Raw genomic sequence first — 25,387 nt, 5'->3', positions numbered from 1 at the left:
GTCTCTCCCTGTGAAAATATGTGAACCTCCGCGAAAAGAAAGGTCCAAGGAAAGTAGCAGGGAAAAGGCAGGAATTGGATGAAAATAGCCAAAGAGCCTGCAGGAATACAAACAAGGCAGGATCCCAGGAGACAGAGCAGTAGTCACTTCGAGTGAATTTCCCAAGAGGTGCTCCTGCCAAGGCCCATGCCTTCAAGGAAAATTACGGCAAATAGAATTGGGCTGGGGAGTTGCTAGTTATTAGTATTCCTCCCACGTTCTAACCTAATTACAAGGAGGTTGTTTTGGCCATGGGCAGTCATCTCAGGTTTTGTTTTCCTGCTTTCCTCCCCCACCTCCACCTGTCTTTCTAGAGGCCTGAGTCAAGGTTATTGCAATAGCACTAAACACTGTGTAACACCAATGCAGGCAAATTAACCTTTGGGGATGGGACTACGCTCATTGTGAAGCCAAGTAAGTTGTGTTCTTCTTTGCCTAGGCCTTCAGGGGCAATCAATCAAATCATTAGTTTGAAAAAGACTTTAATCCTGTGCATCTGGTTGGGCTCTTTATTAATGTTCTTTCCCCGGGCCAAAGAGAGTTGATTCTCTTCCCTGCTTTAAAATGAGATGTGAGTGCATGTATGCATGCAAGTGTGCACACACGCACGCCCACATGCAGACTCTTGCTCTAGCTCATGGTAAGGGCTTCTCAGGAGCATATACAACATTTTGAAAGAAATAGAGAAACAAACAACAATGAGCCAATGAAGCTGTCAGGAAGGTTCTCCACCACCCCTGACCAGGCTTCCCAGCAGGATCTCTGGCCATATAGGATGTGCTTGCACTATATCGGATGGTCTAGGATGGGAAATGTCTCTCTGTAATTAATTCCAAAATTTGGCAACCCTTATTGCCAGAAAGTACTTCTCATATCTAAGTTTGATCTCCCTGCTGCAATTTAAATATCTACTTGAAAAGAACCACTAGAACTCTGTACATCTGGATTGAGAATCAAGTAAAGTAACTGCCACAGACTATGAGGCTCAGCACTGAGCCCAGCTCTGCAGCACCTCTGACGTGTCTTGGGTCCCCTCTGGACATTTTGAGCTTAAGTAATAATGGATTAAGCAGGATAGTATGAGCTTTGGAAACAGAAAAACCTGAATTCAAGTCCTTGCTCCACTACTTACCTAGCTGTGTGACCTTGAGCAAGTTACTTAATCTCTCTGAGCCTCAGTTTCCCGATCCACAAAATGAAGATAAAAATATTCCTACCTCATTGAGTCATTGTAAAGATGAAATAATTCAGCTAAAGTATTTAGCATAGTGCTCAGAACATAGAAAAAGCTCATTAAACCCTCGCAATTAATAATAATGATAAACATCATCTCTAACCCACTGCAGAGCCTTTGTATCGCCCCTCGGGCTCTTCTGTCAAGGCTCCGTTATGCATCAGGAGCAGAGCTGGAATGGGGGGAGGGTGGAGAATGTCAGCCTATTCTATGAAATTCTTCACCTGGGATTTGAAAGTGGAAATAGAAAGAATCCTGACTAATTTAAATACAAAATCATCCAAGTGTCAGAGGCAGGGGAGAGCTTTCTGTAGAGAGCTGCATGGCTGGGACTCCTCGAGGCTCCACACACACGCTTGGAGCAAGGATACAGTTCACAGGAGGGCAGGGCAAGGGTTGCAGAACTGAAACCTTGTACTGCCCCATCACCAAAATGCCCCCAGCATGATTTCCTTTAAGGTGTCCCGAGGCCCTTCCCAAAAGACAGGCTCCCTGTGTGGAGGGGCAATGACAGAAGGAAGATGTAAACTTCATGGGAAAGGCGATCTATCCCAAGGTTGTCCTACTCTTCGGCGTAGTGAAGCTCATGAGAAATATGGCTCCTGAAAATAGCCACTAAATGAAACTCTCCAACCTGGAGGTAGAGGATCAGTAAAGTCTGCAGAGGCAAAATGAGGCAGTTTATTTCAAAGAAAAGAGGTTGAGGGCAAGGTGGGAGTTAAGTCACACATCTAAATTTGGGAAAGGAAGCATTAAACAGAAGATGGAGGAGCTCGGCTCTCCACCTCCACCAGGATTCAGACCACAGGACATGGCTAATACTGCAAGAAGGGAGTTAGGTTAGTGGTAAAACCTTTCTAATAGGTTTTTGAACAGTGAAAATTAGCTGTCAGGAGTAGTTGCCAGGGCACTTTCTCTAGAGGGTTTTGAAAGGAGATAGACACCCTGCTATCAGGGGTGATTGGAGTGCAGCCCTGCCTCAAGGCAGGAGGAGAAATGAGAGAACCTCTTTAAGCCTCTTTCCAGCCCCTGGAGCCTCTCTCCATGAAAAAGACTCAGGCTCATTAATGCAGAGCTGCATCCTTCAGGACACAGGGAGTTGCTGGATTAAGTTTGGAACCTTTGCCGGCTTGGTGGTTCCCAAACTCCCTTTGTTCTCATGGCTTGACAGACAAATGAGCTGGCCTTTTCACTTTAAAGCCAAAAACACAGGTTCTGAGTGCTGTGTTGTTTGTGGTGTTGAGATCCCCAGGCTGGAGGGAGGAAGCTTTAGGGGGTTTTTGCTGAGCCCAGAAACACTGTGGGGATAACTATGGTCAGAATTTTATCTTCGGTCCCGGAACCAGATTGTCTGTGCTGCCCTGTAAGTACAGTTAAGTGGAGATAGAAAATGAGTCCAGTGCTCAATGTGGGGAGAAGCTGCAGGGGCTTGAGGCCGGGGGACCACTGTGACCTCAGCAGTGGTGATGGAGAAGGAGGTGAAAAAGGAGTGAGAAACAGAACCATAAGGAAAATACAAAGAGGAAGGGTTCACTTTTTCAGGAAGGAAATCACAAGGCTGTGTGATGGTCACTGGAGGAAATGCACTCCATTGGAGGGTCCCTTCTTGGGGAGGCTTGTGTTGGGGAAAGCTGAGCTGGTAGGATTTTGATGCTGAGATAATCACTGTGCAGAAGGACAAGGCTTCTCCTTTATCTTTGGGAAGGGGACAAGGCTGCTTGTCAAGCCAAGTAAGTGACATATAATTTGCATTGTGTGCTGAATATTATTATCTCCAAGAGGAAAACCTGCCCTCTTTTCCACAGGTGCCTCCTTGGGTCAGATGGACATTAAAGGTGTTGAGCAGACCAAGGCTAGTACCTCATCAAAGCTCCTTCGAGGATGAAGGAGCTTCATCCTTGAAGGAGCTTTAAGAGGTTGCGGAGGGGAAGAAACCCACCAGGACCCCACCAATAAGCCCAGCCTTGGGGCCCATCTACTCTGTCAGACTTGAATAAGAACCATCTGATGACAAGGTCTTCCTCAGAAGGGGACTCCAGCATAGTCATCCCCATCTGATAGATTTCGAAACTCAGGGCCGGGCACGGTGGCTCATTCCTGTAATCCCAGCACTTTGGGAGGCTGAGGCAGGTGGATCACCTGAAGGTCAGGAGTTCGAGACCTGCCTGGCCAACATGGTGAAAGCCCGTCTCTACTAAAAATAAAAAAAATTAGCTGGGCGTGGTGGCAGACACCTGTAATCCCAGCTACTCAGGAGGCTAAGGCAGGAGAATCGCTTGAACCCAGGAGGCGGGGGTTGCAGTGAGCCAAGATCACGCCATTGCACTCCAGCCTGGGCAACAAAAACGAAACTTCATCTCAAAACAAACAAACAAACAAACTCAGGCAAGTAGAGGCCAGTGATTAACCCTCTTCCAATAGGAACAGAACCCAAGCATCCTGAAGCAGTTTTTCTAGTAGGCTCGTGAATTCAAAACATCAGGTTATTTAAATGACAGAGCAACTGTTGTGATCTGCTGTCATTTGAGTAGAGCTGAGGACTGGGTCTGACCTTGGGTAAACTCCTCAGCTGGTGGGTTTCTTTCTATTCCTGCAGCGTCTAAAGCGGACGCCCAGGCTTCACTGACTCCAGCGGTCTGGCTTTCTGCCCCTGCCGCCCAAGAGGTGCAGCTCTTGGCACACACCATCCTTAGTGTCTTGAAAGAAGAGAAATTAGAAGAGAAAGGGGGAAAAGCTTATATCTCATATCATGCAGTTGCCTCATTTTGTAGCGAGATTGTTTCCCCATGAGCAGTTTGTCTTCATTTAGCAGCTGTCTTCTCTGGGGAAGCCATTTTGTAGAGGTGTTTGTCACAGTGTGACAACTGACGGCTTGGGGAAATTGCAGTTTGGAGCAGGGACCCAGGTTGTGGTCATACCAGGTAAGCCCCATTCCCTGGAGCCTCACCTGCCCTTAATATTTGGCATGCAGGGCTGAGACTATGAGAAACACATCTGAAAGGAAGCCATTTCCCTGAACAGCAGTACCCAAAGCCATTAAGCAAAAATGAGAGATCAGATTGGTGTTAAATAGAAACGTTTTTGGATAAATAGGAATTCTCATTATTCTCTATCAGTCTCCTGTGTGAATACCCTTATTCCCCTTTTAAGGAAAAAAGTTACAATAAGCAGTATAGCCATGATTCATGCTGTGGTGTGGGAGCAATCTGCTGTGGATTTGGGGGTGGAGGATTAGAAATGTGTTCAGGCAGACTGGATGTGTTTTTGACAGGATATGTAACACAGTGTGAATTATAACCAGGGAGGAAAGCTTATCTTCGGACAGGGAACCGAGTTATCTGTGAAGCCCAGTAAGTATAAAATTGTATCCCTGGATTAAGCAATGTCTGTGGATTAAGGGCTGATTTAGACCCAATTATACACTATGTGAAGAATGTTTAGAGAGGGGGATGAGCATCAAATAGGAAGCCTAACGTTGCCCTGGCTAGGATCTAGCATCTCAGTGCAAAATGGGCTATGTAAGTGTGTCTCTGGGAATTGCTCTTGAATATATGTGTTGGGGCTAAAATGTATGACTGGATACTTGGGGTATTGGCTGAGATCATATCCCTGGATTTATGTAGTAATTGGTAACAAGATTTCTAATTCCTTAACAAACCCTCTAAGGCACTATTCTATTTGGCTAAGATTGTCAATTTATAGAAGGGAAGAATCTTGTAAATAATGATCATTAACCAAAAGTAATGTGATTAGCCTCTCTCAAAGTCTGAAAAACCACTTTTTAAAAAAAAAGTTAACTCATGACTACTGAGGGAGACTTCCTGTTTCTGCGACTTTTGGCCAAAAATTCATACAGCATAGCCTCACGGAGCAGAGAGAGCCTTGACAACGTTCCTTTCTGACTTTCTCCATGGGTGAGAAAACTGAGGCTCATTGAAGAGACTGATCCCGGCCCCATAACCAGTCTATGGCTGAGCTAGAACTAGATTTTAGGTTTCTAATTTGCCAAACCTGTCAGTTTGCTCAAACTTGAAGTTTGGGGAGTCCGCAAGATTCATCTGACAAATATTTTCATGTACTTGCACTCTGCCAGGCTCGGTGCTGAAACCAGGGATCCAACAGGAAACAAATTCAGTGTGATGTTGCCCTCATGCAACTTACATTCTGGAGGTGGATTCCATGTTTCTTCCCACATATGACAATGCATACCCTGATTTCTCTTGGGCATGACTCTCTTATACCATCATTACTTCCTTAGGAAATACTAAAACTAATTTTTGCTGCAGTTTTAAAGTCCTTTGGCAGATAACTAACACACATACCACTTTAGTCACAGGAAGGGAAATGTCCCAAAATTGAAGTAGAAAACTAGGAATTTCTCTGATAATTGATTATTATGAAGTTTTTTTTTTTTTTTTTTTTTTTTTTTTTTGAGACGGAGTCTTGCTCTGCCGCCCAGGCTGGAGTGCAGTGGCCGGCTCTCAGCTCACTGCAAGCTCCGCCTCCCGGGTTCACGCCATTCTCCTGTCTCAGCCTCCCGAGTAGCTGGGACTACAGGCGCCCGCCTCGTCGCCCGGCTAGTTTTTTGTATTTTTTAGTAGAAACGGGGTTTCACCGTATTAGCCAGGATGGTCTCGATCTCCTGACCTCGTGATCCGCCCGTCTCGGCCTCCCAAAGTGCTGGGATTACAGGCTTGAGCCACCGCGCCCGGCCTGAAGTTATTTTATTAATGTGAAATGAGTGGCCAAGTTAACTGGACAATGCCAGCTCTGTACCTACCTTACTTAGATTCTATAGACTCAGTCTTGGGAGGATTCAAGAATTCAGACAGTTCTCTGATGATGTAACCCAACAATGCCCACAACAGAGGAGGCATATTCTCTATTCTGGACTTTGTGAGTCTCTGTGGATGAAAAGATTCAAGTGCTGTTTTGACACTTAAAATCGCAGAGTATTTGCTCTATATATACATGGAAAATACACAGTTGATGTTTAGAACTTTGTAGTGGAAAGTGGAAAGCAAAGATCCCCTAAAACAAAATGGGATTGTAAAGACAAAGGAGGGTTCGTTTAGGATTTGTAGACAGTCAATTTGGCTACTCCAGACCAAACCTAAAGTGACAGTGACGCAGGCCTAATTCATAAAGGAACCACTGCCAACTATTTATTCAGTACGCTGCCAACCTGGCCTGTTTGATCTGGTTTTTGTTGTTGAGCAAATCATAGTGTTTCTTCTGGTTCTAGCTGGCAACTGACCTTTGGATCTGGGACGCAATTGACTGTTGTACCTGGTAGGCTGCCACAATTAAATACTATTTGCACTGATTTACTAATCTATAAATGTATTCTGTACATGTAACTTAATGGGCCTGAGGTTGAAGATGGGGAGAGACAGCAATAATGCATACTAGAAAGGGTAATGTGAGCAAAGAATTATTTATCAGAGACCAAGAAGAGAAAGAGAAGCCTTTTTGCTAAGGCTTTTAATGATAGGAGTTGATGAAAATGAATAGAAAAAATTTCATTTTAACTTAGAATAATTGCTGAATAATGAGAACAGATTCCATAAGGGGAACCTCTGTTTCTGATAATATTTGCACTAAGACCAGACTATGTGCTACAAAAACTATCTCACACCAAATCTAGTTGGCCACTTACATTTCTAGTCTATTCTAGTAGCTATTTCTAAATAAGTCTTTAAACATAGAAGTGCCTATATTTAAGATATTTAAATGAGGCTCTAGTTTTGTAGCTCTCTGGTGCCCTTCCAGCAAAGCATTGCTGTAACATATTGCTTATCATTTCTACAAGTGAGAACAAGTAAGCCCCTTGCCCTCCAAAACTGCATGAGTGTTATAATTACTTGGCTTAGACTGAAGTCACTTCTATGTTATTTCTCACAACTGTGTTCATTTGTTGAGATCTGTTTAACTCCAAACTGTGTGGGTGTCTAGCTGTTGGCACTAAGGTTTCTTTTCTCTTGAAATTGTCAGCAAAATATTTTGCCCATAAATAATGTTTCATCTAGACTTGCAAATGACAACCAACACTGCAGCCTCTTTTTTTCTTTTTCTTTGTTTCTTTTTTTCTGAAGGGAATACACAAGCAGGAAGCAAAAAAAAAAAAAAGCCACAATGGACAGTTTGTGGGGTCTGGGAGGAGAGTATCAATGTGGATGCTAAAATCTACGTGGTTGTATAATGTAGGTACTGTGACAGAAAGACTATATTGATCTTATTAGGTCATACATACAGAGCACTGGCCAGCTGGCATTGCTCAGGGTGTCCTTAAGAAAAGCTCAGGTCTAGTTGTCAAGTGCAACCCAGATTCAGATACAGAGTCTCAAAGAGAAGCTTCCAGATCACCTTGGAGCTAAAGGCAGAATATGAATTTTCTCCTTAGTTAAGTCCACCTGCGGGTAGTTTTCATTTATAATTAGGAAAAGAGAAAGGTAAAGAACATTTACTTGCAGTGTCCTTGTTTCCAATATTGTGTGCACTGAGCACAGAGGACACAAGAATGAACCCAAGCAGAAAACTAAAGAAAATAAATCAATAAAACCACTGAAGAAAACCAGTTGCCCTTATCTTGCCTGTCTCTGATAATGAATGTGCCTTCCCTGCTCATTCCTCACTTTGGTTCTCAAATTTTCCAGTGAATTAGCAAAGAACTGGTGGGGTTGGGTTAGTCTTGGTCTAATTTGGTTAGTCATCTCTGGATAACAAGTCTCCTTTTTAGGAAGTGCCAGGGGATTTTTTGTAATGCTAGTAAACATGGTGTACAACTTCAACAAATTTTACTTTGGATCTGGGACCAAACTCAATGTAAAACCAAGTAAGTTATAGTTGCCTAGAAGAAAAAGTTACCAACACATTATGCTAAATTCTTGTTTTCAGTCTGTATTTGAGTTCTTTTATTTTGCATTTTGGGTCCCCACCCATAATATTTTATTAGTCCTTATTCATATGTCATTTGAACAGATATGTAGTAAACAAATCCTATGATCGAGTAGACATGCTGAAACTGCCAACCATGTTCTCAAGGTGCTATTCTATATAAGGAAAATGCCTGAATTTTAACTGTTGCTACTTAACAAAAGAGCATTTGGATATAATTTAAAGCACCCCTGAATATCCAGGATTTCAGAGACAATTAAAATTATATGTATTATTTAAAGATGAAAAGAATTAGATCCCCTTGATAATACCCTAATAATTAACATTTCTTCAATACTCGCAATGTGCAAAGCACCTTTCATGCCTTGACTCATTTGACCCTCCTAACAACCCTGTGGGATAGATATTACCTATCTCCACTTTCACAGATAAGGAAACTGTGTGAAAGTTAAAACTAAAGCAAAGAGGTTGAAATAGTTAGCCAAGGGCTTAAAGCAGATGAGGGGCAGAGCTAGATTAAGAGCCAGGTCTGCCTGTCCCCCAGCCCACTCTCTTAACTCTTGGTGAGGTTTGTGTAGGGCGACCTCGCACTGTGGCTCTAACAACTACAAGCTCAGCTTTGGAGCCGGAACCACAGTAACTGTAAGAGCAAGTAAGTAAGAAAGAAAAGTCCAGAATAATTTTAAGCAAAATGGTGGGTAGGTTTTTAAGCAAATTCACCTAGGAAGTGAAACGGTCAAGAACTAAATTCCAAGAGCTTTCCCAGTTTGTGTTAGAACCATAATTTTTCTACCTCAAATGTCTCCCTCGCCTTCTCTGTCACCTCAGAACATCTCCTCCTAAGATGGTACATTTGTTGGTGGCACAGTCTTCGTGGTCAGATAAAAACTGAGCTAATTATCTGAAATTATCTCAGGTCTCTAAGTGAGAGAGTTAACTCCTTTCAAATATTTGAAGAACTACTATGTAGACCAGGTAAAGGATGAGTGTGGAGGGCAAATCAAAACCAGCAGGTGAAAGATGTGCTCCAACGTCCTCTCAAACATTGTTGAACAAGTGGAACTGCCCTGCAGTGGAAAGGCTGTTTTGTGAAGTATGGAACTTTTCTTCCTTAGATATCTTCATGCCAGATCCCTAAGGTTAACCATGAGATGTTGCAGAAGGCACTTCTATGCCATATTAGCTATTAGACTGAATCACCTCTGGGCTGCCTTTCAACTCTAAATGCTAAGATCCCATGACTCAAGCCTGGAGGATTAATAGGTGAGCTCAGACTTGTTTCTTCTATTTTTACTATTTTGATAGCCAAAGAAATAGTTCATCAAATTATTCATAAGCTAAAGCCTACTTGGGATTTTTACACCTTGAAGATAGTGGGGTATGATTTCCCAGTACAGTAAATGAGAAAATAATAGGAGATATCAAGGGGGGAAAAAAGAAAGAAGAGATAAAGGGAATGTCTTAAGGGAGGATCAGAGGTTGAATGAAGGAAATGAGGTGATTTTGCAGAGGACAGATGTGGCTATCAAAGATTTTACAAGTTCAGCTTTGGAAAGGGATCCAAACATAATGTCACTCCAAGTAAGTGAGCAGCCTTTTGTACTGGAAAATAGGACCAGGGGAGCAAAGTTCCTTCCAATTTAAACACACTCAAAAGGATGTGTAATTGCTTTCTGATGGGAGGGAACTCTGAAGGTAGAAAGGCTATTGTTACCACAGATCACTTATCCCTGGAGTTAAAGCATCTGAGGACTGACTGTCCAGCTTAGACTGCTGTCTGTGCAAGAAAAAGACTTACAGATGCTTAAAGAGGATGGAGGCAAATTTTCAACCCTATATTCCAAAGCTGGGGGGAGAAGGGATGGGGAACATTAGGGCTGGGTTCATGTAAAGGGGACCAGCACTGTGCCGACAGAGGCTCAACCCTGGGGAGGCTATACTTTGGAAGAGGAACTCAGTTGACTGTCTGGCCTGGTGAGTGAGTCGCTTTCTATTCCAGGGAAATATTACTGTGGATAAATTAAAAGGGGAGATGAATTAACTCCTTTAGTCTTGAAACTAAAGAGATATGTGTATTTCCCCTCCTGGAAGACCCCAGTCCCTAGGTAGATTAGGATGAGCAAGCAGAGGGAGGCAAAGGCAATGGAAAGTCCCTTTTAGGAACCCAGGAATCAGAGAGGACTTGATGGTCCCCACCAAAGGCAAAGAAGGGAGGTCCCACTAAAACATGTGAGCATCCCAAAGCACCCGCTCTGGTCCACACACAACACCTGAGGAAGGACATGGCCCTCCACCCAGAATGGACAAGCGAATGAGACCATCTTTCTAAGGTGTGTTTTTCTTGGGTCCTGGGACCCTTGGCCATCTCCCTGTCAGAGGCTCCACGTGTCGCTGCACTCCTTCTTATTGAGAGTGACCTCTCCGTGGTTCTCTGTAAACTTTCCCCAAGAAGCCTGTTCCCCTGCTTCCTCAGCACTTAGCCTCACCAATGGATGGGCTCTAGAGTAGCTGGAGGGAGTCTGGGTCTGAAACTTTCACTGAGAAAGTAAAGTTGATCCACAATACCCGGTGGGTATGGCAGCTGGAAGGGCCTGGGAGGACCTAGGACTACAGTATTCGTCCTCTCTTTGGGGCCTTTCCTGAGCACTCAATCAAATACAGAAACCCTGTTAGCAAGTGCATGCATGTATATGGTGTGTTCACTCAGCATTTCCGTTCTGAATGTATGGATAGCCCTACCCTGAAGATTCTCTGGAGCTTCTAGGGCTTTCTGTTTTCAGAGAAAATTGCCTTTGTGAGACAAAAATGGCCAAATGGGCCCCTGAATGAGGTTATGGTTGAGAGCTATTAATATTATCCTTATTCACAGAGAAAATCCAAATTGCCAGAGCAGAGTAGTGAGTAACTATGTGAAGGGGTTGACCCAAACATGTGCCCACTTGCAAGCATTCCAGCTCTATGAAGAGGATACAGTGCTAGGAGACAGGATTACCCTGCACATTGCAAACTCTCCACTTTTCCTATACCATAGAAAATGTCCTTTGTTGAGCACCAACTGAGTATTATTTTCTTGGTCCCTGTGGTTTTTGCTGGGCCTCAAATCATTGTGTGATCAATGTTGCAAGCAACAAGCTAACTTTTGGAGGAGGAACCAGGGTGCTAGTTAAACCAAGTGAGTACTGGGGCTTGACCCACAATTGAGCCTTGTCATCAGTTTGAAATTCAATGTGCCGTGTTGGCCCAAATTAATGTCTCAAACTTGTCTCTAAAATGTTTCATGTTGCTCTTATGCATACGCGTGCACTTATGTACAAATTCAGCATGGATAAAGGATAATGTTATCTTGATGTTTTCTAGAGTCTATTTTCTTAAGAGAAAACACATAGTAAATGTACTTTCCTTATTTCTTCACATTTCTTATCTGATTTTCCCAAGGGGCAGATGAAGATGGATATGGCATTTCTCTCTATTCAGAGTAGTTGATTTGAACATGGTCACAATAGCAGAGCAAGGACTTAGAATTTCTAATGTTCAAAATATTGCTGTCTGTACCAGGCTGCAGCCTCTATAACCATTATTCTGATTTATTTCCTCTGGCCCTCATTTTTCCCAATTAATGTAACTGAAATATTGGTAACCCTTATCTTCTGGTTCACAGAAAGTATGTGAGGATTAAAAAGTCACTGCTCTGAAAAGGAATTGAGCTAGAGGGTTTTCTTTTGGAGGGGGGTATTGTTTCGTTGATGATATTGTCTCTTTCACTGAGGGAGGGAATAAGAAAGGAGGCATACTTGAAAGGCAAGGTAGTATGATCAATACATGAACGTGTGCAAAATAAATCATTAAGGCATTCAACTAGAAGCCAAAAAACAGTGTGGACCCCTGCTCAGCCACTCACTCACTAGGCAGATGAGAAGATCACTTGAGCTCTTCCAGCCTCAGTTAATCTAAAATGTGGAGATTATTATTCCAGCCTTGACTATTTCAAAGGAGTCTGTGAAATTCAGATGAGATAATATGATGATATAATATATGTGAAATCTCTTTGAAAAGGATGGATGGTCAAATGATTCATGATTTTTAATAATTAGATTTTATGAAAAATTTCATTTGAGGGTAAACTTAAAGGTGAACAAATTTAATGGACTTTGGCCATGGCAGAGAAAGGGTTGGGTTTGGATATAAGGTGGACCTCTCTAATTATAAGAAATAAAAGAACATGGGAATTGGTGAGCAAGGCCTTCCCTGAGATCTTCAGACACCGGAGGTCACTCAGGAGAGAAATGTGTGAGATTGAGAGCTTATAGTAAATGGTTTCTGAAGTTTCCTACCATTCCAAAGAGTATGTGAGCTTAAAATTTTTCTTGAGTTTAGCTAAATATGTGCTTAGTGTTAGATTAGGTTTCAACCAAGTGAAAGAACCCTGGGAGAAGTACCATGCTTGGAAATGAAGCATCCTTTGGTTTTTGTGGTACAATAGATCACTGTGGGTTTTCAGATGGCCAGAAGCTGCTCTTTGGAAGGGGGACCATGTTAAAGGTGGATCTTAGTAAGTATCATTACAAATGAATTCTGAATTTGAGTAGTTATTGAGTAATACGCTTTTTTGGAAATCTAAGTGGACTGCCAAATGTTCTTAATTTATCCATATTTCATGGGGAGCAGAGCATTCTTCATGCCTTCTCCATCCTCACTTCTGCCAGGTGGGAGTTTGCATTGTTAACAGGGAAGCAGAATGGAAGCTTAACAGAGAAGCAGTATGGAAGATGTCTCCTTAGCTCAGTGATCAGTTCCATCAGAGAAGTCCGCTCTGAAATGCAAACACTTTCTCTTGCAGCTGGCAGCCCCTTGCAACCTCAGTGCTCTCCATGGCCAGGGCCAAAGCTTCCAGTTGCCCAGATAACATGCCAAAATCACTCTGAAAGAAAATCTGTCTTACTTTACCTTTTCTAACCAGGAATTTACATGGTTAGATTTATATCTAACACTTCAGCAGGGCGAAGGCATGATCTAAGTGTCCATGTGGACACTCTGTGTGAGTCGGAGCCAGGCTCTGCTCTTTCAGCCCCTCCATTTATCTCAAAAGGGATGATGATTAACTCCTCCAAGCCTAGACTTCACTTTAGACATCACCTCAGAGAGGCCTTTCTTACCCAGACAATCTAACAAGTCATCAAACACAGCCACTACCTGGCTGCTCTCTACCCTGTTATTTAGCCTGATTTTAATTCACACACTATCAACACTTAACATCTGTGTATTTATTGTTTGCCTTCTTCTAGACCGTAGGCACCATGAGGACAGGGACAGTGTCTAAGTGACTTTCACCATATCCCTAGTGCCGGCACAGTGTCTTTACACTTCGGAGGTGTTCAGTGAACAGTTACTGAGTGAATAAAGGACTTAGCACCAACTGCCTCTCTTTTTCATGAAATTACAGAGCTTTGCTATTTCATACCCAAATACTAAAACCACTGAGATTTTTGCACCAAAGGCAAGGACAGAATACAAATTTCCATCATTTATAGTTGTGTCCGAGGTGGATTTGAGTGAGCGGGTACATGAGGTATTTGCAGGGCCTCATTTCACTGTGCCAACCAGGCTGGAACTGCACTGATCTTTGGGAAGGGAACCACCTTATCAGTGAGTTCCAGTAAGTACCTGATAATTATTGATCATAGTGTTTGTACTTATCCTGTAGTCATATGTTGCACAGGTGACCAAATGCCTCCTCTTTCTTTGAGTTAAGGAATATTGACATTTAATGAGGAAAGCCATTTAAACAAATGGGAAAATTGAATGTTGTCTCACACCCCTAATGCTCCAACCATAGCCCCTGTCCTATTCCATGCTCATAAAAAAATTTAATTCATAGAAGAAAGAAAGATTACCTACAAGGATATGAGTAGTTTGCTAAACAGTGGTAAAATGAGATATGTACAGGTGTTGATTCCTAGGTAAAAATGGGGGTCAGAGTTGCTATCTTTTGGCTAGTAAAACAAGATCACTTGGGGAAATTATGTAAATCTCCTTGAAAGAAATAATTTTCAGAGTAGTCTAGAGAATATCACTTGGACTCTTCTTAGGCTTTTGACTACATCTATTGTACCACTATTGAGCCCTGAAAAGAGGCTTTCTCAGGCTTAATTCCATGGCTTAGTCTTTATTCCAATATCAAAAAGGGGGAATCCCAACCAGAGCTCCCACGAGGGAGGATGGCTGCATGCTAATCACATTAATCTATTATCAAGGTAACTCGGGCGTTTTTGTCAGGCAGCACAGTGCTGTGATTTATAACACATTCATCTCTGGGAGTGGGACAAGATTATCAGTAAAACCTGGTAAGTAGGCAATATGTCACTAAAGTAGGAGGCTTAATGTGGCTACTGAGACCCACTAAACTTACTGCAGTATTTGGAAGGCCCAAGTGTCAAGAAATTAATGGTTTCTGCAGAGTTAAGTGGATTCCAATGAAGGAAGAAATGTTAAAGTAATGGTGCGGAGGATAGAAGAGCTAGCTGTGAAAAAAAAATAGCCATGTGGATGAACCAAACATCACAGGCTGAAACAGCCTAGAGAGTTGATCCTAAAGAAAAAGGCAGAAAGTCTGGCTGAGCACTTCCAGTTCTCCTAACCTGGCTTCATTAGTGAACCTAGGCCATAGCTTCTTTATCTATAAAATGAAAACATTTAATATCACCTCAGATTTTTTGTTTTAATGTTGTGGGTATGTAATAGGTATATATATTTACGGGGTTCAGATGTTACTTTAAAGATAAGCTAATATATGTGAAAGTATTTTGTCAATTCTTAAATGCTATCCACATGTAAAATATTGTTTATAGAACAAAGAAAAACTATGTCAGATCGTAGAATTCTTTTAACATGAGAATTTGTAGGTTCTTAGTGAAATCGCCATTTACATGTAATCTGTGGCCCTAGGCATTGGTAAAAAGCACTCTCTCTTCTATTGAAGTATAGTGGCTCAAATGCTACTCAAATGAAAAGGGCAGGGGAAGGGAAGTCATTTTGTAAAGGCAGGCATTACAGTGTGAATTCTGGAAGTTACCAGAAAGTTACCTTTGGAACTGGAACAAAGCTCCAAGTCATCCCAAGTGAGTCCAATTTCCTGTGCATTTCCTCTTCCTTGTGTTGTCTTCTCTCAGACCGTAACATTTGGAGCACATAAAGGGATATAACGGGCCTGCTCTTTTCTGACTGTTTCAGGAGACTGAAATAAAGGGATTGTATAAGAACATCCCTTAGCATGCTCTTAGTACTGTTTTATCCAGTTTGTGTTTCTTCTTAATATCAAAAAAAGCTAAGACATTGCTCGTGAAGCCAATGGAAAACAGTGGATTTGCAAAGAAAAGAACTAAAGAGAAGACAAGTGGTACTTTTTACCAAGCTTAAAGCAGAGTGGGTGTCCTTTAATCAGAGGGATGCTTGGTTCTGGGGGCTGGATGGGACTCAAGTGAGTAACAAGGAGTCACTGAGCTTCTAAAATGAGTTGACTCGGGGGAGCAGGAAGCTGCCACTCATGATGATCTGGATGCTATTCCGTGAAGTTTCAGATTGATTGAAGTTAAAATTAGGGGTGACGCTATGTCAGGAATCTAAAAATTGATAACTGTAATGGAAATGAAAGAAGGGCTAGCTACATCTGTTGGGTAAATGGAGTTGAACATCATGAGTTTGATGACAACAGAGTCAGAGATGTGGGCAGGTAGAAACTTCATTTCAAGTGATATGCAGTAAATACCCCAAATTGGAGTCAAATGGCCTGTGTAAAAAGGAAGTTAAAATGTAACCCGTATCTGCTTGTGGGTGAAAAGGCCATATCTCTATGTCTTAGGTATGAAAAGGATGTGTGGGCTTCTGGGTGTTCTTGACTGACTAAGAAACACTGTGGGATGGATGGCGGCTATAAATTGATCTTTGGGAGTGGGACCAGACTCCTGGTCAGGCCTGGTAAGTAAGGCGTCAGAGAGGCAACAGAAAGATTGAGGTAAAATGTCTTCATGTCTCAGGAAATGATTGTATAATGGAAAATGAGCTGGCGATTTTTAGGAGCACTGTTACTAGAGTTCTGATGTCTGGTTCTAGACCCTAATATAGCTGTAATCCCTCTCTAGAAGGAACAAGGAAGAGGAGTCTTCTCTCATAGCGCCTCCTAAGATTTATCCATCCTCTGTCAAAGTGTCTTGTGGATCCAGGATACTTACATCTTTGTTAGCAGTGCTGGCCCCTGCTCAGCCTCAGATCACCTATTCTTCATTTGTAAAATGAGGATAATAATATTTAAGCTTGTGGCACAGTTGAGGCCCAAATGAAGTAGTGTAATTATACATAGTATTAATCCACTTGGCTCATAATAGGTTCTACATAAATGAAGGTTTTCTTTCCTTTTCCCTAACTAGACCATGGGTTGAAACACTGCAGGTCATTTTTGTATGGGGATTTGCTATAGTGTGAATTCAGGATACAGCACACTCACCTTTGGGAAGGGGACAATGCTTCTAGTCTTTCCAGGTACATGTTGACCCCATCCCACCCATGTTTTCCCCTTATCTGGTTTAAGGTTTCCATATGTCTTGTGTGTTATCCTCATGGATTGCATCATCTTTGTTTTATTATCAATGTTCTGTGAATTTAAGATTGAGCCTCCATGGACTCTTCATTTAAAATGAAAATAGCTAACAGAAGAGTTGGAAACAACAGTAGAACTAATTCACTAGGTCAGGATGGAGAAAAGACTAATACTCTAGACAATTAGGACAAACGTGGTTTTTCCAGAAATAGCCTCACTTCCTGTTTAAAGCCTAGACTGTAGTCTCTCCCCAGGCACCCTTCACATTCCTCTAGCCCTCCATATCCCAAATTTAGCTGTGGAATCTTAGACAAACTGTGACATATGCAGCTACAGAAATCTTTTCTTACTGAGAATATCTGCCTATTTGAACCAAAAGATCCTTGAGAATAGACACTCTTTAATATTCCATGAAGTGTCTGATATGGTCCTTTTACAAAAGCAAGTACTTGATAAATTCTTGTTTAATTGAAATCAAACACCCAAAGAAATCAAGTTTCCAGGCCAAAGGGAAGAAGATAATTAAGCAAATGACACAGTACATTTGAGCCTGTGGTGGAGAGAAAGAAATGCTAGATTGGGATTCAAATAGAGCCATGTTTTGGTCTCTGCTACCAACTAGCAATGTCACTTAGACCAGATCTTTTGCCTCTAAGCCTCAGTTTCTTTATCTGTAAATGGGGAAGTGGGTCCAATGGCCTCTCTGGTCTCTTAGTACAAAAAGTCCATGAATTTATCCCATTTGGGGCACTTTTTTCTCCTAGGAGTAACTCAATAGCTATATTAAAGTTTGAGTGTTTTCTAACTCATTAGAGCACATCAAGAAAAGGGGTGAAGTGGCCTAAAAGGGAGTTTATTGTGAGGCACCAAACACTGTGATACTCATGGGAGGAGGAAACACACTGACCTTTGGGACAGGCACTCAGCTGAAAGTGGAACTAAGTAAGTATGAGATTCTATGGTAATTACAAAATGTATTCTGGTGACAATAAGCAGAAGAAAAGGTGATGTTATTTTTGTCATTATATCTTATTTTTAATCTATTACTGAAGCATTAAGAATTGTGACATGCAGATAAATCAGTGAAAGTATTAAAGACTATTTAAGCATGCTTTCTTTGGGGTGGAATTTAGCTAACCGCTAGAGCTAGAAGAGCTAGAAGAGCAGAAAATTGCATTGTCATGATCAAATAGATCCTTTCTACTTCCACTGCCGTGGATTCAGAGGTGCATTTAGAAGAGGATATTCAAGGTAATTTTACCCATGCCCCCAAAAAAACACTCCCAATTCACTCCAGAGATTGTGCCCCCTTATACTAAACATCATCCAAGAAGAGTCAGTGAAGTACAGAGAAAGAAACCCAGGGCTTCTGGTTTCAGTCCAGAGTTCTAGGTTTGATTTGGTCCCAACTGGCTGTGTGATATTGGAATGAGTCATTGCCCCTCTCTGCACCTCTGACTCCTCCAGTGGATGAGGGGGTCAAAGCCCTCAAAATCGGTTGTTCTGGGATTTCGCTATTATACCACCTGAGAGTTTATAGGACTCAAGAGTATGGAATCTTGTATTTCATAAACAAATTCTATAACCCTCAGGAAATAGCCCTGTTAATCAACAACCTAACTTAACATAGGAATAATAACCACCATCTCAGTCCCTACGATGTTTAGATACTATGCTAGATGCATGACATGTAGAATTGTTTATCTCAAATATCTCTATGAGGTAGGGGGAAGTATCCTATTTTACAAAAGAAGAAACTGAGGCTCAGAGAAAGAAGTGTCCAAGATCCCAAAGCTAGTATGTAAAGGACCTAAATTTAAACTTGGGTCTGCCTGCCTGACTAAAAAGCCCTGCTCTTTCTTTCTTTTATTTTTTTTTTAATTTTTAAATTTTATTTATTTATTTATTTATTTGAGACAGAGTCTCACTCTGTTGCCCAGGCTGGAGTGCAGTGGCGCAATCTCAACTCACTGCAATTTGATTCTCCTGCCTCAGCCTCCTGAGTAGCTGGGATTACAGGCATACACCACCACACCTGAAAGCCCTGCTGTTTCTACTGCGTGATGTTGCAGAGCTTGTGCCCTAGTTTACTTAGAAATGAGAGGTGATGCCAATCACAGTGACTGGTGAAATGCTTGGAATTTATCTTTTCTGCTTTAGATATTGCTGTGAGTTAGAGAGGGCGCTTCAGGAAATCTTGACATGGATGGCCTAAGTGTCTAAAGAGTTCTCTTCCCCTTTCAATGACAAAACAAAAAGTGCAGAGTTGCTGGGAGCATTTACCCCAATAGGGAGAAGAGAGAGGGGAGCTGGCTGCAGCCATTCCCTTGTTCTGACCCTCCCTTTCCTTCACTGTTTCTATTATTTTCCCCAGGGAGACCAGCCACCAGTATAACTGATCTACAAGAGCCTAACTCGTTTATGAGTTATAGAGAAATGAAGGGTGAAGGCACTTTGGACATAGAACTTTAGCTCTGAGAAGGAGCTTCAAAATATCTAGTGCAAACCTCTTTATTTTCCCAATAAGGAAATTAAGACCCAGAGAGGTTGGCTGAATGGTCATAAAGTCAGTGCAAACTAGAGCTGGGACTAGAACCTGGAGATCCTGGTCCTGGGGCCATATTCTGTGACTGCTGTTTGGTGAACTAAACTTCTGATAGGCAAGAAGTGTGAGTTATGCTCATAAACAGTGAAAAAAAAAATAGGTTTTACAAGGGGAGTATAAAAATGTGGTCCTTATTACTAGCACCTTAGTATAGGCTCCCTAGACCTGCTCCCCAGCTGTAGTGTAAAAATGGAAGGAGAAGGAAATGGCCCATTTTGTCGCAGTGCAAATCACTGTGGGAAATACGGGAGGCTTCAAAACTGTCTTTGGAGCAGGAACAAAACTATTTGTTGAAGCAAGTAAGTTCCATGAAATAACCTGATTTATATTACAGTTGAAGGACATCTGTTTTCATTGATTTTTTTTTCTTTTTGGGGGGAAGGGCACATAGTTTTGTCTGCTAGTTAAATTAGAAGATAAATTGGCAATAATAATGTTGCACTGTACAGTATCCATGGGCATCACTCTTGCAAGAAACATGTATAATAACAGACAAGTGTGTATGGATAAAAATTCCCTAGGTCCTATCTAGAACTGAAACTCTATTATATGAATAACTTTTTTAACTTGAATATTAGTGACATTTTTATATAATCCACTGTATACAAAGCAGAATCTTCAGTTGGGTTCTATCTTATTTGTTGTCATCTTCCAAAGATCTTAGGAGAATTAAGGTTAAATAGTAAAATTAGATGCCTCCTACCACTTTGGCACATGCATGCAGACGTAGAAACACCCTTAGTAACTAACTTGCATGTGACTTGGCAATCCCAGGCTATGGCCCAGTGACAGGGTCCCATTTTGTACAGAGTTATGTCAGAGTGTGAACACAGGCTTTCAGAAACTCGTATTTGGAACTGGCACACAACTTCTGGTCAGTCCAAGTAAGTCAAATCTGCAGAATTGTGTAGCCCTATCCTCAATATTGGGCATATATATAGATATAATTATTCTGGTGTATAATAGATTATTATTACTACTATTTTGTTGTTTTTAATCATAACAATGCTGCTCATTTCAAATATACATTTTCTGCCATATTATTCTTTTTACCTTTAAGGAGAATTATTCTCAAGGTATCAGGAGAGAAATATTTGAATTTGCTTTGAGTCAAATTTCTTACTTGTTCATCAGTTCCCGCCTCTCTGCTGAGGGTCATATGAACCTCACGATGTTTCAGTTTTTATATTGCCTTCTTATTATCTCTCTTAGAAATGCTTCCTTGGTTTTTCCTTGCCTAAGCACTTAGATTTTGCAGCTCACATTTACCCAGAGTATACTTAGCTTTTAACCTCTCCCAAAACTGGCCTCCCTGTTCCAATAATTATGCACAATAAAAGTCCGTTCAATTCAGTAAATGATTATTGAGTATCATCAACAAACCAGGGAATCATAGTTGGTTTAAAAAGAAAGAAACAAAGAAAAGAATTTTTAAAACCCTAAGCTAGGGCTCCTGATGTCAAGAACTTCCAGTCTTATTAGGGATACTAAGCACTCATAACAAAAGGTCTAATAACAATTTATATACGCGTGTTCCAAGATAGGGGGGTGGGTTCCCTGATGGCTGGAGACAGGACAGGTATGACCATGCACAGTCCACATTCTTTGACAGAGAACACACATGATTCCCCCAACTGTGTTTCTGGAAAAGGAATTGAGTCTGTTCTGTGCTGAGATCTTTGACTTTCTTGAGGACAAAAGCCCCCTTGGCAGTTAGCAGCCTTGAGCGGGGTGAGGACAGAAACAGGAATGAGTCAGGCGTGAGTCACCCAAGACTCTCACTCAGCCCCGAGAGGATGCAGTGACTCTGAGTCATGCCGAGGCATGTTTTTAGCATGTGCCCCAGCACAGTGTGCATTTATGGCAAGGTGAAAAATACATTTTTGCATATGTCCAAAGGAAAATGATACCTTCTTCTCAAGCATGGCAGATGAAGTAGGAAAATGCCCGCTTGCTCTCTGGTATCTTTAGAAATATTCACACCCACCCAGCCTATGTAGGATGCAATGTTTTTCATGAAGTTTTGTAAAGATTCTGTTTCTCCCAAAGAAGAAATAGCCAAAGCTGTGTTTGTTGATAGCTGTGATGAGGAAAATTAAGGCCAACAGGTAGCATTGGGGTCTGGTGCTGTTTATACCCTTTAGGGAGGTTCCTTCAAGTCCTCATACCACCCATTACAAGGAAAACTAGGATTCACCTTTCAGGGTTTCCAGATCTTAGAGGCACTGTGAAGGGGATGTGTCTTCAGAAAGGGGGTGGGCAAAACCAGGACGTTTTTGTAATACGCTTATATACTGTGCCTATGGGAACAGCAGACTCGCTTTTGGGAAGGGGACCCAAGTGGTGATCATACCAAGTAAGTGAGCTGGGATCCTCCTGCACAAATGGCCACACCCACCCCCATCCCTACCCTCTGCTGGAGAGCCTCTTATTTCCAAGGGAGCGGGGGAAGGACATGCCATTCATCAATGCCATATCAAAGAATCTTAGGCGGCCACCGTCCCAAATCTCTGCCTGTCCTTGGTTTCCTTCACTCTCCCCTTCTCTCTGCATCTCCACTGAACACACTCCCATTCTCATGTAAAGCTACTCCTGATCTTCCCTGAGGCTGGATTTCAGATTGAACAAAGGACCACAGAAGTGAGAGCTGGAGGGGACCATGGGGACGTCTTGCTCATGTTGCCCAGGGGCCTGACGCTAGGGTCTAGCATCTGTTCAAGACCGTGCTGATGGTCAGTGCAGAGCAGTGGAGGGGCCCCAGCCCCTTACTCCCACCCTGAGTTTGGTGGAGCCACACAGCTCTTTGCTAAGTGACCCTCAAACCCAGTGTGAGATAAGCTGAGTATTGGCAGTGCCCACCTGCTAGGGAGCCAAGTGCTGAGTTCCTGCCCCAGCTCAGGACTGTGGCCCAGGCCATGACCTCCCTGAGCCTCCATTTTCATATCTCTGAAGTAGACAGCATGGTCTCTGTTTCCTCCCATCTTTCAAAAAGTCTATAGAAATTATTGTGACTTTTTTCTCTATCATTGTAGGGTTTCACAGAGGCAGGGCCCCGTCTGAGTCAAGGTCATTAGAAATAAAGGAGTCCAAGGGTTTTGGATGCCTTGGCCTAATTCTGGGTCGTAAAGAGGGAAGGATGAAAGCACAAATCACAGGAAGTGCCTAAACCCTGCTTGGATTTAGTGTTGCCTCAGACAGGGATATGCAGAAATCCAACCCCTGGGTCTCCCATAGGAAGAAGACTAGGAGTGGGAAGTGCCAAAGACTCTGGAAAGGAAAAGAGAACAAGGAACACTTTGAGAAAAGGAGGTCAGAACAGCTTCAGCAAAATGTCACATAAAATTTTCTTTGCTCTCTGTCCTCGGAGCACTTTCAGAAGCTCCTTGCATCTGACTAAAGAGTAACAGAGCCAGACCCTCAGAATGTCTGCCCCAAGCAAGCAGAATGTGGTGTTTGTATTAGGGTCCTGGGAGCAGACATGGGGAGTTGCTGCCCTGCTTCTCTGCTGATGGGAAGGTGGTATTTTCCCCTGGGTACCCGGGGGCCGAAGAGCTCTCCAGTCCCCAGCCCCTGGCTCCCACCCCTAGGCGGCAGCACTCGGGGGCTCTAAGGACAGCAGTAGGAGACTTTCCACAACTCGGAGAGTATTCAGGAGGGTTTCCCAGGATGTTGCCCAATACCATGGGGCAATTGGTACAGGGAGGTCACATGAAACAGGTTTTATCAAAGGCTCTCCTCACTGTGTGCATCAGGAGGAAGCTACCTACCTACATTTGGAAGAGGAACCAGACTTATTGTTCATCCGTGTAAGTATTATAGAAATGATCAAGGGAAATTTTGCAGACAGATTATATTATGGAAGGATACCGTAGTAGTGAGAGTTTGTGTTGTGATCTGTTCCATCATTAAAGGAGTCCTTTGTTGCCTGGGAGTAACTATCAGTGTCAGGTCTGATGAGATGATTGAGGCTGTGCCAGGCAAAGGTTTGCACAATGGTTTCAGAGGACAAATCCCCGAGTTGTGAAAAAAGACTTCACTCTTGGTTAGGTTTCTAAAATAGAACTTTCTTCTTGGCACCCAAGGGGTCTACTCTGCCCCCTCACTCCTATGTCTCTTGTGGCTGAGACTCTGTCACCACCTCCCCTAGAATCCATGAGATATCTTCCCCTAAATTAGAGCATACCAGCCAGGGTGCTGAGGCACTCTGTGGTTCTGGAATGGGTCGTTCAGGGATGTGTTTCTGGGCTTCTGGCTGCAAGAAGCCTCATTCTTCCTCCCTGTGTAAAGCATTGCTGGGAATCATCCCATTATGAGCCACTATTTACTGAATGCCTGACATGTGCCAGTGGCCATTCTCTGTCTTTTATGTAATTCTCATTCAATGATTACATACATCTGAATAGGTAGCTCGTATTTTGCCCATTTTACAGGTGAGGAAACAGAGTCTTGGGATAAGTAACTTATCCAAGATTCTATAGCCAGGAATGACAGAGCTAGAGTTTAACTCAAATCTATTTGACTCTAGGGCCTTGTTATTAACCGTGCCACCACCATGCCTTCTGCATTCTGTGAAGGAAGACCTCACACCTTCAAGGCCATCTGTTTGGTCTTTGGTTTGCCCATCCTGAGCCTCCTTACCATAGTGACCATGGCATGGTGACTCAGCACTTCTGAAGAGATCAGTAGAGCCATTGGGTTGGGTGGCAGGATTCAGGTATGGCAGGGAGGGAAGGAGAAACTTAGGGGGACTATTTATTGGGCATGGAGTTAGAAAGAAAAATTTATCATCAAAACCATAGAATAGGCTGCTTAAAAGCTTTTCTCCCAAGAGAGAAGCTGTGAGTGTGTGAGGGTCATGGGCAGCTGCCCCCAGCTGGCAGAGGGCAGGATTTTGTATTGTGATGTACCAGAGTGTGGACACGGGCAGGAGAGCACTTACTTTTGGGAGTGGAACAAGACTCCAAGTGCAACCAAGTAAGTACCCAAACTTAGGCTCTGGCCAAAGACATAGAAAGCCCCTATTCTGCTTTCTCAGATGATGAATCTGTACCTCCTGAACTAATTTTTCATGTTTGTTTATGAGGCTTGAATATCTTGAAATTTTAATTCCTAGCCACTAGCTTAATAGTCTGTTTTCTAACGGTAGTATTTGCCAATGGGAATAGGCCATTTCATCATTGCAGAGACAGATTCCTTTGAGACAAAAGATCTTTATCAGAAAAGAAACTGTGACTGATTATGCCAAAAGATTGTTTTTTGTTACCATTTCGTTTTCATGAAAGGTGATGAATTATGCTTTCCAAAGACTCTGGGCATTGGACACACTTTCTCAAAACTGCACATCCAACTGAGAGACACAGGAAGAACTTAGAGCCTAAATAATGCCATCAAAATAATAAAAAGTTTGTAAAAAGGAACTTTTTTTGTAAAAAGGAATATAGAAGTTAAGGAAGAAATGAAATAGTCCTAATAAAAGAAGATAGCAGAACTGCATTAGAAATGAATGGAAATATTTAGAGGGTTTATGCATTCAACAAATATTTATTGGACAATTATTTCATTCCAAGCACTACGCTAAGTGTGAGGAAGGGAATGGGAGGGGAGGGAAGGGAAGGAAAGGAAAGAAAGGACAGGCAGGACTGGGACGGAGGGAGGAAGGAAGGGAGGGAGGAAAAGAGGGAAGGAGGGAGAGTCTCTGCCATCCAGGGAAGGAGGGAGAGTCTCTGCCATCCAGGAGCTCAGAGTGCAAACAGACAACTATAGCCCATTGCCACCATGTCATAGTGGAGGTACACGCAAGTTGCAATGGAAGCACAACAGAAGACACGAGTAGCCTCCAATTCTCATTGCCTGGTACATACACATATCCTCCACTATACCTTAAGCTCCATGAGGGCAGGACCCTTTTTCCATCCTCACATCTCTAGAGTTCTAGCAGCAAAAAAGAAAGAGGTCTAATGATAAATATATGAAGTCTGTCTCCACTTGAGAGACCACCCAGAAAAGATTTGTTCTAAGGAAA

General features: G+C 42.4%; 2 gene segments (V, D, J or C); both read left to right on the top strand.

The window, feature by feature from the left end:
* LOC117070016 overlaps positions 1-6,563 on the top strand; it is a 705,780-nt gene extending 699,217 nt beyond the window's left edge. The window contains 1 exon segment of the V gene segment in view: positions 6,501-6,563. Within this exon segment, the coding sequence occupies positions 6,501-6,529 (29 nt within the window).
* Positions 1-25,387, top strand: part of LOC117070008 — a 677,437-nt gene that overhangs the window by 641,948 nt on the left and 10,102 nt on the right. The window contains 1 exon segment of the C gene segment in view: positions 8,763-8,822. Coding sequence covers positions 8,763-8,822 — 60 coding nt within the window.

Source organism: Trachypithecus francoisi, unplaced genomic scaffold (assembly GCF_009764315.1).
Source record: "Trachypithecus francoisi isolate TF-2019V2 unplaced genomic scaffold, Tfra_2.0 Lachesis_group3, whole genome shotgun sequence".
Classification (NCBI taxonomy): Eukaryota; Metazoa; Chordata; class Mammalia; order Primates; family Cercopithecidae; genus Trachypithecus; species Trachypithecus francoisi.
Note: the sequence above shows the minus strand (reverse complement) of the source record. Positions and strands in the feature narration are given on the sequence as shown.